Source organism: Lemur catta, chromosome 10 (assembly GCF_020740605.2).
Source record: "Lemur catta isolate mLemCat1 chromosome 10, mLemCat1.pri, whole genome shotgun sequence".
Lineage (NCBI taxonomy): Eukaryota > Metazoa > Chordata > Mammalia > Primates > Lemuridae > Lemur > Lemur catta.
In genome coordinates, this window is record NC_059137.1 from 20,506,592 (window position 1) to 20,524,180 (window position 17,589).

The window sequence follows — 17,589 nt, forward strand, 5'->3', positions numbered from 1 at the left end:
GCTCCAAGGGGGCCCTGAGGGAAGCGGAGATCAGGAAGCTCCACCAGCTTCCAGGCCTGGGCCACATGCATCCACCAGGCACCTCTGCCCTCCAAGAAGGGTGGCCTTTCCAGCCCTCAGCTGGGAGCAGGAAGAGGCCTCTGAAGATTCTAGTGACAGGCAATTGGCCGCTGGTGGCTGGGGAGGACTCGGGGGACACAGCAAGCAAGTGCCTGCTTGTCTGCAGCTGGGCCGTGGCGGAACCCCATCAGAGACTTCCTGCCCAGATTGCCCGACCACGGGGACCAAGCTGGCTCACCTGGCTCAGGGTCCCCCATCACTGGCACCCCTGCTCCCCCTTTGGTCTCCAGGGAGTGCTCAGGTGGGAGGGCCAACGGGCCCCAGGTGGAGGACTGACAGCCCTGACATCTCATCAAGCCCACTGGAGGGACAGGAGATGCCCACCCAGGCCCCACCTCTGTGGCTCTGGCCAAGGACCACTTACCCGGCTGCCTTTGGGGCCGGGGTCCCCTACAGGTCCAGGTAACCCCTGAAACACAAAAGACAGAGGAACAAGGACATGTGGAAACCCTCTACCTGCTGCCAAGCCCAGGGTGGGTCCTGTCTCTGGGCCTCAGCTGCTCCCTTTGTCGGATGGGGGTGGGGCTAGACCCACAGTCTCCAACCTGAGCCCCCCAGCACCAGGGTCCCAGGGAAGAGGCTTATGGGGAGACTGAGTGGGAGGAGCCTCTGGAGGAAACCCCCGAACCAGGACCCCCCTTACTGAGCAGCCCTGTCCCGCTGCCTGCAGAGAGGCTTCCTTGGCCCAGCCCTTTCTTTAGGGCCCACCCGGCAGGTGCACCTCCTTGGCCCCCAGCCCACCGCCTCCCTCTGCCTGGGGCCGCCCATGGCCATCTGCACACCACCGTGGCCACAGAGCTTCCAGAAGCCATATACTGCACCTGCCTGCCAGGGTAACCTTTGGCCCCTGGGCTGCCCTGAGGTCCCGGCTGCCCCTGCAAAGGAACAGAGAGGAACATAAGGAAAGGAGAGACCCTGCCCAGCTCTGGGTCTGGGGGCCGTGGGGGACTGCGGCTGACAATGAACAAAGACAGGGGCAGGAATGTGAGATGAAACAGGAGGAAGGGGACGCCCCCAAGCCCACCTCTCCGTGAAACCGGTCAGACCAGCTCACAGGGACAAACACCCCTCTGCTTGCAGCCCAGGAATAAGAAATCACTGCGGAGGCCTGGCTGGCTCTCCCATGCTGGCAGGGCTGCTGTTTGACTTGGGCCAGGGTGGCCAACATTCCTGCAAACCCCGTGGCGGCATGTATAATATCCCCTAACAGCGCCCGGAACAGGCCAGCTATTGAGGGCTCTGAACGGAGCTGAGTGGCTCGTGCCAGCCCCGGGCCGGTGTGGACTCTGGCTCTCTCAGGCGAATGTAGCTGGGGGAGAGGCGAGGTGGCCTGGGCTGGGCTGGGGGCCCCAGCAGGATGGGAGGCAGGACGGCCTGCCTCTGGGCTTGCTCACAGCTCTTGCTCACAGCGCAGGGTCCAGGGAGGAGGCAGAGACAGGCGGGGGCTGGAAGGAGGGGGCGCCTCAGGGCTGGGGCTGCGGCCTCACCTGTTCTCCGGGGTGCCCTGCCGGTCCAGGGTAGCCCTTGTGTCCCTGCGGGGGAAAGGAACGCATCAGGCAGGGAAGACGCATCCAGGCCTGCAGGTCGCAGGGGCCCAGCCTCCCCGCCTGCCCTGTTCCGCACCGCCTGCTGCACGTCGGGGCTGCAGTGTGTGCTCCGCGAACACTCTCCAGATGGACGCGGACGCTACGTGAGGCTCAGCAGCCTCCTACGACTTCGTTTCTGCTCTCAGCACTTCTTAGGCCAGAAGACATCGGGGGAGTCCTTCACTCCTTTGGCAGAGTTTATAAGCTGAACTGGGACACAGCAACTGTGAGCAAGTGACGCCGCGTCCCAATCATTCCTTTTCTGAATGCGGAGAGAGGGGGAGCCCGTCTCTCAGGGATGGAAGGATTTGCTAGTGCACGGCGGGGACCGAGTAGGACCGAGGTCGGGATGCACTCAATCACCATGAGACGCTGGGACTCCCGCCCGTCTGGACAGCTCCAACACACGTGGCCACATCTAGCCACCCGGACAGCTGCCTCCCTTCCTCCCACCGGTCCCAGCTCCTCTTCCAGGGAAAAAGAGGCCACCCAAGTACAGATCGAGAAGGACTCTGGCAACACCCAGTACCACCCTTGACCCGCTGTCCCCATGGCCCCTCTACCATGGTCTAAGGCAGGTCTGGGCCAGGGCTCTCAGTCAAGAGGATCAAGCTGAGTGTGCGCTTCCAGAAGGCCCCGAGGACGACCACCTGAGCCATTGCGTGGGTTAGGAGGTCTCTGAGGGAAACCCCAGACTTCAGGCTTCCATCAACTTGGGGCTGTCGTGAAAATAAGAGCAAGGAAGGGGCTCCCATTTCAGACAGAGTGACTACACACTCATCCCCGGTACACCCCATGTCCCTGACTTGCTGTGCAACTTTGGGTGGGTTACTGCCCTTCTCTGGACCTCAGATGGGGGAGTTAGAACTCTGAGTCCCCTTCAGTTCGGATGTTTTAGAACCCTGGAATTGTAAGACTCCCCTAGAGTCTAAAATACACACAAGACTCGAGATACACTACAAGACTCCAGAATACATACACACACATACACACGCGTGCGTGCACATGCCCATAGACCCTCCCTATGAACTGTTTACCCGGGACTGCACAGGTAGAAGATGACTTCATCCAGCCCTTACAACAGCAGCCAGGTGAGGTGGAGGGGTGATTACCATCTCTCTTTTACAGAAGAGAAAACTGAGTCTTGGAGAGCTAAAGCCACCTGCCCCCGGTCCCATTGCGAAGGAGCAGGAGGCGCCCACTCACTACCAGATCTTTCTGGCACCTGAGGCCACACCGAGAGCCTTGCGAACGTCCCCAGGCATGTACAGCTGCGTGCACGTACACAAACACACACACTCAGCACCCCCCGAAAACGCCCAAGAAGCGGGGACTCTTAACTGTAAACAGCAGAGTCACTTTGATCCAAGAGGTCCGGGGAGTTTACGAGCATTCCTTCTGCACCCACTCACGCCTCAAGACCCCTCCGCGACACGATAGCATCTCAGATCCAGGGGCCCCCGGAGACTGATGCAACACGGCTGGGCGATTCTTCCACCTGGGGCCCGTGCTCGTCTCCCCAGTGGGCGCAGGCTGCAGCCCGCAGCTAGTGCACAGCGCGATTACGATCTCTTCTGTCAGGCTGATCTGGTTTCCAACGCTGCTGTGTGACCCAGAGCCAATGACTTCACCTCTCTGAGCCTCCTTTACCTCAATTATAAAATGGGGGTATAAAGTTGGAGCAGGGATTGCGTGATATAAAGTGTGCAAAGCACCTAGCACTGTATTTGGCGCTGAATTCAAGGGCCCCGTAACGACCAGCTGCGGTCATCACTGTGGTCTTCATTTTTCATTCATTCGTCCCATAAACAGTCACTGAGCCTGCAGGCGCCAGCACCGTTCTAGGCACAGGAAGAACGAGACAGACACATCCTTTGCCTTAACGGAGTTTACGTTCTCATTGAGGAACGATAAAAACTAAATTAACAAAAATAATGTCTGGGGTGTGGGGAGAGGGGCCTGGGGAGTTGTTTAATGAGCACAGAGTTTCAGTTTTACAAGCTAAACTGTTCTGGGGATTGGTTGCACAACCCTGTGAACAGACTTAATGCTACTGAACTGTACATTTAGAAAAGATTAAGATGGTAAATTTTATGTCATTTGTTTCTTACTACAAGAAAAAATAAAACTAAACCAAGAAAGAGAATCTGGTAGTGGCCAGTGCTACAAAGAAAAGTGAGCAAAGTGAGGGGACAGAGCAGCGTTGTGGGCGTCAGTCCCGGGAGGGGGTCAGGGAAGGAAAGGCATTCCAGGCAGGCGGCAGCAGGTGCAAAGGCCCTGAGGTAGCAATGCTCTTGAGTGGGTTTGAGGAAGCACCGGAAGGCCTATGTGATGGGAATAGAATAAGTGGGGGGCAGGCGGGGGTGGTCAGAGAGGCAGGAGGAGACAGCAGGAGATACGAAGTGACTAATAGCCATGATCACCGTTTTCCCACTTGCAGTTTGCAGATGAGGAGGAACAAGCAAAGCCTTTTCCCAGTGGAGAGCTGGAATGAGCCCTGCACTTTGGCTGTGTGACTCAGCACAGGCAGTTATCCTCCCTGAACCTCACTCCGCCATCCTCTGCCAGCCCCATGGGGTTGCTACAAAGAGCCAATGGGATAACAGGGCAGGGGCCCCAGGAGAACCACAAAAGGGGGTCCAGGAGGCCCTTGGCCATCACCAGCGCCTGTGGCTTTCCCTGCAGCCACCAAGAGCCCTGCTGAAAACCAACTCTTCAGCCCCCTCACAAAGGAAGCAGTGAAGTGTCTCCAGCGAAATCCCAGAAGATTTCAAGTAAGCCCTTTGCTCAGGATACAGCCAAAGGGAAGTGAATGATCGTCAGGGGCACGTACAGTGGGCCTGTGCCTAAGGCACCAAAGCCTTCATACGTCAGCTCATCACTCCTTGCAATCACCCCTAGGAGGCAGGAATTGCCGTGCACATGTGCCAGTTGAGAAAACTGAGTGCTCAGAGAGGTGAAGAGACCTTCCCGAGGCCACACAGCTTTTCAGCAGCTGCACCAGGCCTGTGACTCCAATCCCTACGTCCTTAACCACCAAATCATGGCATGAGACATACTCTTGAGGCCTGAGGCCTGCCTAGAAGAGCCACAAGGCCCCCCAAGGAAAGATCTCCTTACAGACATCCTCCCCAGGATGGCAGCTCTCAGATCACTGTGGCACTATTGGGGAAGAGGTCACTCCTGGAACCCTGGAAGGGCCCTAAGCCATCAGTCTGACAACCTCCTTTCTCACTGGACAGACCGAGAAACTAAGGCTCAGAGAGGGGAAGGGACGTGTCCACAGTTACTTGGCAAGTGATTGCCAAGCCCAGACTCTTCCCTGGGACTCTAGACCCACTGGGCTGTGCTTTGTCCGCAAGAGCACAGTTCCCGGGGCTCTCCTGATCAGTGAACGCGGAAGGGCCTTGAACATTGCCCTGAGCACCCCAGTTTCCCCTGGATGGCCAGGAGCAGCAGAGACCGAGCATAGCCAAGGGTGGGGGGGAGGGGGAGGCACCCATGCTCCCTGGAAGCACCTTAATGGTGTTTACCAAACCGGGGCCAGCAAATCGCTCCAAATGACAGGGCCCAGGACCTGGAAGAATCCAGGCCATTATCTTCTCCAGGGCCCCAGCAATTACGGGGCGGGCACTGACCGCAAGGTGGACCCGCGGGCAGTGCTTTCCCAGTTTGCGATCGGTGCCTGACCGGTACTGGGGGAGAGGGAACGCTTCGGGGAGCTCCAGGGAGCAGGGTGTCTGCAAGGGGCCTCTGGCTGCCCCCCAGGCGGGTCTCCACAGGACCTGTGTTTATAATAGCACTCGGTCTATATTTTGGTTTGGGAGCCAGATTAATCATTGCTTACAATGCACAAGGAGAAACCAGACATCACCTCACTGTTGCTACAGACCGTCTCCCCGTCTGGCTGGGATGCTATTTGGGCTTTGGGCAGGGAGGGGAGGGGTCCTGTCCTGGCCTGGGGGGTCCTGGGGACCAGCGTGCGCTCAGACCTCAGCTGTCCACCGAGGCTCTAGCGTGGCCTGGGCAAGGCCTCAGCTTCGCTTGTAGCAACATGGAACTGAGCGAACTTGCTTATTCTCCATGATACTTCTCGCTGAACTTGTCTACCAATGTGGCCGTGCACACCCCACACTGGGCAGTCAGCAGGGCAGCCAGAATCAAACAGGAAGAAACACGTACAAGACACAGAGGGACTTATCACATGACACTGGATAAGGCACCTCTCTGGGCCTCGGTTTCCCCAGCTGGCCTCTCGAAATGTCCTGTTGGCTGAGAAACTGGAGGATTCTGAAACTCACGCAGTCCATCACGACACAGCCATGTATGCGACACCACACTCTGCTTTGCTCAGTGCCCAGTGGACACCTGAGGCAGGCCAGGGCAGGCAGGTATCCTTTGTGTACAGCTCATTCATTCATCCAGTTATTCATTCATTCAACAAGTACTTGCTGAGCCCCAACAATGACCAAGACCCCGGGCACTAGGGATACACTGATGAACCAAACAAACTCACGCCTACCTTCTAGAAGGGGATGTGGTGGGCATTAAACACATATCAAGGGCAAGGAAGGAGAAGCAGCGAGCGCTAGGAAAGCATAGATGCATCCTCTAGGGGCAGCAGCATTGTAAACTGAGGCTGGAGGGAGGAGCGGGCTTGGAGAGAAGACAGGGTGGGACAGGGAAGAGGCCAGTAGGTGCGGGACAGCGGAAGCCCAGAGCAGCTCCACAGCAGGGGAGCCTGGAGGAGATTCTCAAGAGGGGCTCTATGAACTGGGGGTGCCATACTCGGGCAGAACTGGCAGTTCTGCAAAAAGCAGGAGATTGTCTCAGGCAGCCTCAATCACATGCTCCCAGATGACCCCGCTCTGCTCTTCCATTTCATTACAGCTTCCCACAGACAGCAGCCAACTCAGGCGGCATAGGCAGGGCGAGGGGGCAGGGCGAGGGTAGCCGGAGGGAGCCAGGGCAAGTCAGGCTGGAAAGAGCAAGTCAGTTTCAACCTGAGCACCAATTTCGTTCCACGAGTCTCAGCTACCTGGGGCAGTGTGTTAAGAAAGATTCAGTGGCCGTATCAGGGCTTGGCAAGAGAGATCAATGAGTGATGCTCACCAGAGGTGGGGAGAAAAGGAGGTGCGGAATGGAGCAGATGGTGGGAAACAAAGATGAACAGGCTGGGCCCTGTCCTCTGTGTACTTGCTCCAGTCTGAGTGAGCAACTTGCCCAGGCCACCACCAGTGGGTTTGCCCACCAGCCAGAGAGCACAGGGTTCCAAAGCAGCTGAGAAGGTGCGCTGGATGGTCAGAGAAGGGAGGCGTGACTTTCCCCGGCCACCTATTTTTTTTTTTTTTTAGAGAGAGAGAGAGATGGGTCTGGCTCTGTTGCCCAGGCTGGCCTTGAACTCCTGGGCTCAAGCAGTCCTCCCAGGTAGCTGAGACCACAGGCACATGCCACCGAGTCTGGCTGGGAGGTGTGACTTCTGCCTGGAGGTGGTGGAGAGACGCTCTTGGAGAAGATTGCGTTTGAGAACAGACCCAAGGGCCAGATCTGTGAAGATGAGTGTGGAGGAGAGAGCGTGCCAGGGGAGGGCCCAGCAGGAGCAGACGCAGGGAGCAGGAGGGCCCGGGGCACGCGGGACTGGATGGAGTGAGGGTTTCTACGCGGCCGGGTTTCTCAACCACGGCATCGTGGGCTGGATCCGTCTTCGTGGTGTGTGGGTGGGGCGGGGGGCTCCCCTGTGCATTGTAGGATGTTTAGCAGCATCTCTGGCTTCTCCTCATTAGAAGCTAGTAGCAGCCAACTCCCAGCTGTAACATGCAAAAATGTCTGCAGACGTTGCTAACTGCTCCCGGGGGGCCAAAACCACCCTGGGTTGAGAACAGCTGGTCTATAGGAAAGAAGGCGGGAGGGTTAGACTAGAGAGCACGGCGGGTGCAGTGGGGTTCTGGCAGCCTTCTCAGCTGCGGGGGGTGGTTCGCTGGCAACTGGCAAGAGGACTGACTCTGCCAGAGGGGCAGGGCCTTCTTCAGCTGCTTCTCCTCCATAAGCATCACGACCATTCATTCATTCATTCAGCCGACACGTGTGAAATGCCTCCCACGTGCCAGCCCCGTGCTGGGTGCTGGGGACCTAACATCTCGCTCAGCCCTCCCACCGCCCCAGGAGGCAGCAGAGGCTCAGCGTGGCAAGGCGATGTGCCCGGGCAGAGGGGCAGAGGGACGGAGCCGGGATTCCACCTGGCTCTACCTGCCCTGCTCTGTGTGCCCTCCCCACAGCCCTGAGTCGGCCCAGCCAAGTCCTTCGTCCCAGGCAGGTGGCACAGAAACAAGCCTCCTCGGGCAGGCAGCCTCTTTTCCACTTGATGGAGCCCCTGTCTTGTTTGAGAAGCTGTTTTAAGCAGCCTTGTGGTGAAGGAAAGGGCTTGAGGGTCAGAAGAGCTGGGTGCAAATCTCCACCCTGTGGCTGAGTGACTCGTGGAAGGTACTTCCATTAAACCGGTGGCTCTCAGTCTTGGCTACCGTGGGAATCACTGGGGGGCCTTAGAGCCACTGATGCCTGGGTCCCACTCTCAGGCCAATTGAACCAGATCCCCCGAGGGGGTGCAAGCTCCCAGCGGGTTCTCGTGCACAGCGGGGCTGGGAGCCACTGCTACAGTAGACCACGCCCTCCACGAAGCCCTCGGTGATCTCATCTGTCACTTAACACCAGTGTCAGCACAGGGCCTGGTACATAGGTACATATTTGCTGAATGGCTAGAAGAATGAATGAATGAGGGAGTAAATGAATGAGACCTATTTGGACCTCAGTTTTCTCAGCTGTAAAATGGGCATAATACTGCCTAGCTCTTGGAGGCTACTGCGAAGAAACAATGCAAGGAGGGACAGTAACCCTTTCTGCCACCTCTGATCTGCCACACTCATATCAGAGCCCTCCCAACCCAAGCTCTTTCTCCTGCCTGTTTTTCTACACAGCCCCTCCCATCTTAAAACACACCTTCTATTTTTACTATTTTTTTCTTTTTATTGCATCCCCAGGATGCAAGCTCTGTGGGGTGGGCATTTTTGTCTGTTTGCTCAGCTCCATGCCTGGCGCACACTAGGCATTCAATTTTCCTGTTGCATAAATGCATGAAGAGGATTACTGGTTTCATTTCAGAGTGACACAGCACTCAGCTTGCCAGTGAGCAAGGAGGAAGCTGACCTCACCTCTCAGCCACCCACGTCCCTTTTCTCCCAGGGCTCCCCACAGGAGAGTATGCAGAAAAGCCACGCTCAAGGATCGGGGCAAAGTGGCTACTTTTGTCACCAAAGATGTGTGTGGGAGGAGAGATGGCTTACAGTGGTGATTCCAGGCACGGTGCCCACACCACCGGTCCTCTTCTTTGACCCCTCACTCCACCACACAGTGGTCCCTGCCATGGGCCCTGAGCTCCCCCACACTCTGTGCCTAGCACCCTCTGTGAGCAGGTAATACCGGCGTGCCACACAGCAAACCCTCCGTGTGCACCTGGGCCGGGGCCAGTCGGGAACTCAGAGCAAATGGCTTTGCCAAATCATTCTCTGACAGCACAGAGGCTCTTCCTTAAGTTAGAAAAGCTGCGCCCCCCGGCTCAGGTAGCTGGATCCTCTTAGCTGGGGACTCCTGGTCTCCTCGAACATCTGCTGAGTGCGAGGAGCCTGGGGTTCCCCATCTCCTGCCACCTCTGCTAGACTGCCACCCCCACGCAGAGCGAGACCACCACCGGCTGCTTTATGAGCCAGGAATGGAAGGAGCCGGCTCCACTCACACCTCATCCATCAGAAAGTGCTAGAACCCAGAGAGGAAGTGCGTGGGGAGAGGGAGTCCCCCCGTGTTCACTGAGCCAGAAAACGCCAGGTTTCCCAGCTCACAGGCAGCCACTGGCTGGGGCTGGCCTCTGAGGCTGGAGGCGTGGCCTGCTCTGGCCATGCGGAATGGAGAAGGGGATCGGGATGTGGTCCTCCAAGTCCTCCTGTGTCATGGGGCTCTCGAGGCAAGGACAGGATGGAGCCAGAAGACACCACAGCTGTCCAGATGAGAACCAGATGGCCCAGAGAGGGCAGCTGTGGCCACAGCTGGGAGCCAGGGCAGAGGAAGCTTGAGCCATGGCGCTAGGCCGATGTATCTACTGGACAACCCATCAGCAGTGGCGGATTTTCCTGCAAAAGGCAACTGACTCTTGGCCTGCATTGCCCTCCCCTGTTTCCGGAACACCTGCTATGTGCAGGCCCCACGCTAGGCTCAGTGGGAGAGTAACAAGCCGGATTTGCACATCCTGGTTACCGCGGCACGCTCGGGGCTGCAAATAGCTAAGCTGAGATGGGCTAAGCGTCCTTGAGCAGAGTGGAGGCTCGTGGCCTGAAGCCGGGAGCTCCGGGAGGGCTTCCTGGAGGGGGCACAACCACAGTGGAGTGCTGAAGGACAGGAGACCCTGGCTGGAGAAGTCGGAGAGGAACCAGGGGCACTGTAAGCTAGAGACCCACCACCTAGGACATGGCAGCCTGTCCCCCCACAGGCATTTGGAGAAATAACCCCCCGGCATGGACGAAGAGGACATGGGATGGGGGGGTGACATAACAACAGCCAGAATGTCCTCACTGCCTTTACAGAGCACCCCGGTCACCTGCAGCCCATCAGCGCAGGCAAATATCAGACTCAGGAGGTCACTGACTTGCCCAAGGCCCAAGGTCAACTAACCAGGAAATGGCGGAGGCAGGAGTAGGACCTGGGGACCCCCCACCCCGAGCCCATCCCCGCAATGGCTGCTGTAGGCTTCGCTCCTGGGTCAGACAGACGCAGGCCGGGGTGGGGGGTGGAGCAGGGGTCACTGTCACCATCTCATGGAGGAGGAGGCTGAGGCTGAGATGGGACACGCAGGCCAGTGGGTGGTGGAGCCAGGGCCAACACGGGGCCACTTCTGGCCATGCCTCATTAACCACAGTGGGAGGCCCCTCCTCCAAGCCAAGATGCCCCCTGCCCCCAGCAAGCACACCCCCAAAACCTGTCTCACCCCCACCGCATGCCCTGCATCCGAGGGAGTGGGCTGGGCTAGGAGAGGCGGGGGGCTGCAGCTCTCCTCACGTGCTAGGGAGCCCACTGGGGGCGAGGCAAAGCATCAAAACCAAGATGTACCTTTCGTCCCAGAGGTCCTGCGTTCCCGGAGAGCCCAGGCAAGCCCATGTCACCCTGCAAGACATAGACAACAGGGTGAGGTGGGGGGACAGGAGCAGAGACACCCGTTAAGTTGGGAGTGTGACCTCCAGTGGCCGCTGTTTCCAGATGGGCCCCAGAGGAGACTCGGGGCTGCCCGGAGGGGTGAGAGCAGAAGGGGGGGGGCAGCTTTCCCAGCCCCCTCCCACTGCACTCAGTGGCCCCACTTCACCTAGTTCATAGCTTGGGCTGCGGCAGAAGATACCATGTGGAGAAAGGGTTCCCATACTAAAACCATGTTTGAAACCCACGCTCCTGAGGACACGTGGGCCTAGTCTGTCCCATAGCAACCAGCTCTCTCGCTTCCTGCGTTCCTGAGATGCCTTCTCATTGCTGGGCAAGGTGGTCACCCAGTAGGGGCATTTCTGTGGATTTCTAGGATTTTACCCCAAGACCTACGAGTAGGCCACGCAGGAGCAGGAGAGAAGCCCAAGCCCCTGGGTACAAATTCCATTCTGCCATTCTGCTGCGTGACCTCCAGCAAGCCATCCCCCCCTAGGGCCTCTGTTTTCTCATCTGTAAGCTGGGCCCATCTGCCCTGGCTGATAAGGTTAAGATGAGGATCAGATGAGAGTATATGTGGACACTGTTTTGGGACTCTGGGTCACCTAGGAAATGTTTGCTGAATGAAAACACTTAGCAGGGAGGATGTAAAGCAATGAGCCACCCGTGCCTTGGGGCAATCAAAAGGAGCAGACACTTCTAGGTGCCCAAGCACAGGGGGCTGGGTTAAGCAGCAGTGCCCTATCAGGATGGCTCTTGGGCCACGTACAGAGGAAGCCAGATAGACCCGAGCTTCCAGGGTGTGTGTGTCTGAGACACTGGACCACTTCACTTGGAGTTCTGGGCTCCCCTCTTCCCGCCCGGTCCACACTCTTTCCAGGTCCCTTGCTCAGTTGATGGGGTGGATGCCTCAGCGACGGATGGAGGCCAAAGTGTTTTCTCTTCCCTGCGCAAACCGTCTGGTCTCACAGCCCCTCAGAGTTAGGGAGCCCTGACTCTCCAGCCCATCTCCTAGAACCCCACAGACCTGTCTGCTAGAATTAACAGCCTCAGGGCGCTTTGAATGTCTCTTGGAAGCTTCCTGGGCATGTGCTACCCAAGAAGCTTCTGGATGCCAAGGGTCACCTAGCAGGCCCTGCAGAATGCAGGGCAATAGGCAAATGGACATTCACCAAGGGTGTGTCCACAGGCAAAAGCTTTTGCCAGTTTTGTTGGTTGTACACCAGGAAGAAGGGGGCCGGGAATAACCTTAGGTTTGGTGCTGGGAGAGGCTAAAGGACTTCAGAGAAAAGAGCCAAACCATATCCCGACCTTCCCAGATTTTCCCACCTCCCCGCCTCAGCCAGGAGAGCTTGCCGCAGGGTGTGCTGGTTTCACTACTGTCCACCCCCTCTTCCCTGAGCACTGGGGTCCCTGGAAACCTACCTTTGCCCCATCGTAGGCCTTTCCTGGTGAGAGCCCCGGGTCCCCTTTCTGTCCCTGAAACAAAAACAATTCCACTTTGGCCACCAAGTCACCTAGAGAGGATATTTCCCCACAAACTCTGCTTAAAGCCCTGTCCCCCTGCTTAAATGCTTTCCCACTCATCCCCCAATTCACACAGCTCCAGAGGGCTCCTCTCCAATTCCATTACTCCACTGCTCTAACACCTTCCATAGCTCCCTGCTGCCTGCATGATGACAAAGGTGTCCCAAGTCTTCTGTAATCCAGCCCCAGCCGTCCTATCCAGACTAAGCTCTCCTTCCCCAGCCAAAGCCACAGAAAAAGCCCTCTGCTCTATCCCCCGACCACAGCCCACTCCTCACTCAGCCTGTCCTGCTGCCAGGCTCTTGCTCGGGCAGTCACCCCTGCCCAGAAAACCCTTCTCCAATCACCATTAGCCAAACCACAAACATTCTTCAAGATGCAGCTGGAATGTGCCATCCCCAACTGACTTGCAGAACTCTGGGTGCACCGCGCTAGTCCTTGCCTGTGTGTGTCGCTAGGACCATCTCCTGGCTGTTCCCCTGGGGCTCTCAGGACTTTCTGAGAGACATGTCCAAGAGGCACGTCAATACTTTCCAATTTTCCAAAATGCCGATGTATACCTCATTGGTCTCTAATGACCTAAGACTCAATGCACTAACGTCTGTGTACTAACAGCTCAATGCACTTAATTCTGTGTACAGCCCTTCACAGTTTGCAATATCCCTCATCTCATTAGATTCCCACAGTAGCCTGATGAAGTAGGCAAGGGATGCATTACTACCCTCATAATACTGGGGAAACTGAGGCCAGGAGAAGGAAAGGGATTGTCTGAGGCCCCAGGATGGCAGAGCTGAGACAAGAACCCTGAGTTTGCGACTCCCAGACCTGTGTTCTGGGATGTACCGGGACCTGATGATTTAGAACAGGCAGCAAATTGGGGAGAAATTGACAAGCAGCGGGTCCCCAGTCAGAGGCAAGCTCTCTTTGTGCCTTGCATACGGGTCAGTCTCCATCGCACGGATCCTGGCTCCTAATAGTGTGGGGCTCAGGAAAAGGTGCCACGGAGTTCACCAGCCACGTGTCTTGCAGGGCCAAGAAGAGAGCCCCAGGCCCCGGCTCCTCCCACTTGGCCAAGCTGGTTAAATGACTCAGGAAACAGCCCTTTGGAAAGTCGGTCCACCCTGCTGTCACCTTCTAAGAGCTCCTAATCCCTGGGCCTACCCCTGACACCCTGAGGTCCCTCCCCTCCCAACCTCCGCTGGGCCCAGAGTCAAAAGTCCTGGCACAAAGTCCCAGACCTGCCACAGACGCACAGTGGGACTTTGGACAAGTCATTTCACCTCTCTGAGCCTCAGATTCCTCACCTTAAAGACGAGGGCCACGCAGCACATGTGTACACACACCACCCCCCACCCCCCCACCTCCCGCCAGCTTCCCAGGTTTCTAGGCAAGGAGCCAGTGGGATAATGGCCGTGACACATGGGAGGGGTGGTTTGGCCGACTTGAATTAATTCCCACTTGGTTCTTTTCTTCGTCAGAACTCAGACCTTCCAAATCCTGACTCGGTCACTCTCCACCAGAAATCATTGCATTCTGAACTGGAAAGAGCCTGCAAGAGGGAAGGAAGAGCCTTTTGCTGCTCACGTACTATGCGCAGATACTATGGGAGGCCCAATCTGTGCACCAACTTCTTTAGACCTCACATCATCGGCTTGTTCCAGGGAAGGACAAAGACAGGTTCAGAGATGCTAAGTCACACCTGGGCTGACCCAGCAGGTAAGAGGCAGAGGCTGACTAAGGCCCAGGTTAGGCCTGACTTTCAAGGCCCCATTTGCAAATGAGCAGCCCGGATGCTCCTCCCACACATCCCCTCCCTTTCTGTAGTCGCCCCGGGTTAAGGCCCCCAGAAACTCAACTCTCCTTGTACCTGGGCCCCTCCAGGTCCCTTCTCTGCAGAGCCCCACCACTGGGACCTACATGGCACTGCCGCTTCTCCGCATGGGCACTCTCCCACCCCCGGCTGTTCGGAAGCCCAGCTCAATGCCTTTTATGTCCGTGATGCAAGGCCAGGCGCAGGGCTACCCGGGATGCCAATGGCCAAAAAAGGACAGCAGCTTCTCCTCATCCCGCCCTTGCCCACCTCGGTCTGCAGCTGGCAGAGGAGTTGGGCTTAACAAGCTTCCTCAGGGTGGGCCTTTGTGCATCCCATTCTGTCATTTTATAAAATGGGGAAACTGAGACCCAAAGAGATGACAGACTCGCTCCCTTGCCTGAGGTCGGTACCCAGGGCATTTTAGTTCTTTATGGATTTCTCTCTGCATCCTCAGCCAGCACGGTGATGCAATCGCTGTCCCAGTACAAGGTTAACAAGTACAGACATTTATCACACATCTACTGCAAGCCAAGTCTCAGATGAGCAGAACACAGGGAATGCCACAGTGGGAAAAAGATACCGGACACTCCCGGGGGAGAAGCCAGTGGGACCGGTCATGATAACAGGCACTAGCGCTGACTAAGTGCTCTCCTAAGCCCTGGACACGTACCAACTTGTTTAATCCTCCAAACCTCTATCACTATCACTATTTTATAGGAGAGCAAACTAAGGCACAGCAAGAACAAGTCACTTGTCCACAATCAGTAAGTGGGATGTGGACTCCAGCAGGATGGTCCCAGAGCCTGAGCTCTTTACATGTTAATATGCTGGAGATGAAACACTACAGTCCTGTGAAAAGTAGAGGGCAGGAGGAAGTTGGGAGAACGTCGCTGAGACTGAGAGTCAGTCCCTGAAGGGAGCTACAGCTGAGCTGAGGCTGGAGGAAGACAGGAAGAGCCGGATGAAGATGCAGCTCAAGAGATGCTCAGGTACCTGGTCAGGTGAAGGGACAACTTCTGGGATACAGAAGCCTGCGTGTCTTCCCAGCCAGACTCCTACAAATGCCCCAGTGAGAGATACAGGAATATACAAAGTCTAAATAATCATTTGCACCCTGATAAAGACAAGAATCTGGTTGCCAGACCCAGCTCTCCGGCCAACAATCCTGCGTGACCTTGAGCAAGCCACTTCCCCTCTCTGCGTGGGAAACAGTGGACTTGGCCTGGACTAGTTAACAGCCGTGTGGGACCAGAGGACAGATGGGAACCATAAGAGCAAAGAACGTAGTAGGAATGGGAACTATGTTACCTTGTAGGTAGGGTTGGGAGGTGGAGAGGGTGGAAAGCTTGGGTGCTGAAGCCCAGAGAGGGACTGAGATAAAGCAGGGATTGATCACAAAGAACTGGGAAATTCTGGGCTAGAAGCTCCCGGTGTAAGTCATCTCTGACTTTAAGTACCCAGCACAGGACCTGGCCCAGAGAAGGCAACATAAAGTATTTCACAAATGAGCAAATGAGTGAATGGAGTCTCAGGAGATGACAGGAGGGCCAGGATTGGGTCAGATCTGGCTTCAGTCCCAAAACTTCCTCTGAAGATTCGCTGGGCCTCCCACTATCACCACTACTGTTTCATGGGTCTAGAAGTTCTGGCCAATGCAATAAGATAAGGAAAAGAAATAAGAACTACTAATCTTTGAGAAAAAGAAGACAAAAGTATGTTCTTTTTTTGCACACAGTATGAATGCTTATCTAGAAAATCCAGGAGAACTAACCTAAATACTATTAGAACTAATAAGATAATTCAGTAAGGCGAATGGTTGTAAATTAAACACAAAAAGTAAAAAAATACAAAAATCAAAAGTTCTCTTTAATAGCTGAGAACCAGCTAGAAAATATCGTAGGGAAGAATATTCCATTTATAACAACAACAAAAATATAAAATTTCTAAGTACAAACTTAATAAGAAATGTGCAGGGCTTATGCAATAAAAACTAAAAGTTTACTAAGAGACATCATAAAAATTCAACCGAATGAGAAGGCATGCCATGTTTGCAGAAAGGAAAACTTAATGTTTTAAAGATGTTAATTCTCCTCAAATACATACATTTCATACAATGCCAGTAAAAATTCCAAGAGGGTTTTTTTTTAAATGAAATTGTTAAGATAGGCATAAAGTTCATCTGACAGAATAGTCAGAAATATTTTAAAAGAAGAGAGGAGGGGAGCCAAATAGTATAAAGATAGTAAATGTCATATAAAACAGTATTTTACTAGCATAAAAATAAACAATGAAACATAATAGAACAGCCTGTAATAGAAACCCTTGTCTATCATATCATAATTGGTGGAAGAAATATTATGTAATAAATAAGTTAACTATTGTGGGGAAAATAATGTCAAAGCCCAACCTCATATCCACTCCCCTCATTAAAATTAATTCCAGATGGTTTAAAAATTTTAAGAGTACAAATGATATTATGAAATGACAAGGTATATAACTGAATAGCTATCTGATCTTAAAATGGGAAAAACATTTCAAGTACAAAAGGAAAGAATCATAAATTGTACACACCAGTAGAGCCCTGTCCAAATTATCTGACAGATTATTAAAAGAAAAAAAAAGGATAATACTTGCATTGGTGAAAATCATCATAAATACTATTGAGAGTCCGACAACAAACTAGAAAATATCTGTAAAGTAGGTGAAGCTTTAATAACCTTAATATATAAATATAAATAAATTTTACAAATCAATAATAAATGACAACATCCCAACCCCCCAAAATAAATCAATTCATAAGTGGTGAAGCACAAATAAATGGAAAACAGATGTAAGAAAAACATTCATCGATGACCAGTGAAGTGAAGTGAAAACAATAAAGAATTATCTTCTTTTTAAAAATATCCTCCTCTGATGCTAGAGGCAGCATGAATTGGTTCAACCTTTCTAGAAGACAATTGCTAATAAAATAATAGCTGAACACTCATATAGCACTTCTGCACAAAGCATATTGTAAGTCACACATACGTCTGTATCCATGTATATGTATACACATATATATCTTGGTATATATCTTGATATATATACATATATAAATATACACACACATACATAGCTTAATCCTCACAACAATCTTATGAGGTATGAACTATGATTATCCCCACTTTACGGAAGTGGCAACTGAAGCCCTGAGAGTTTAAGTAACTTGCCCAAAGTCATACACCCAGCCAAGATTCAAATTCAGGCACACTGACTCCTGAGTCCATGCTAGCAACTCTACTTTAACAGATTTATCCTAATGACATAATTAGA

The 17,589-nt window shown here is 54.1% G+C and overlaps 1 protein-coding gene across 3 annotated transcripts in view; it reads right to left on the reverse strand.

The window, feature by feature from the left end:
* The window catches only part of COL27A1 (collagen type XXVII alpha 1 chain), a 131,318-nt gene that overhangs the window by 90,842 nt on the left and 22,887 nt on the right, over positions 1–17,589 (reverse strand). For 2 of the 3 annotated variants that reach the window (XM_045563547.1, XM_045563546.1), the window contains exons 5-9: positions 12,363–12,416; positions 10,857–10,910; positions 1,608–1,652; positions 942–995; positions 485–529 (exon numbers count right to left, since the gene is read on the reverse strand). In XM_045563547.1, coding sequence (XP_045419503.1) covers positions 485–529; positions 942–995; positions 1,608–1,652; positions 10,857–10,910; positions 12,363–12,416 — 252 coding nt within the window. Of the gene's footprint in view, positions 1–484; positions 531–941; positions 996–1,607; positions 1,653–10,856; positions 10,911–12,362; positions 12,417–17,589 lie in introns of those variants that run through there. The other variant, XM_045563548.1, reaches the window with a different exon arrangement.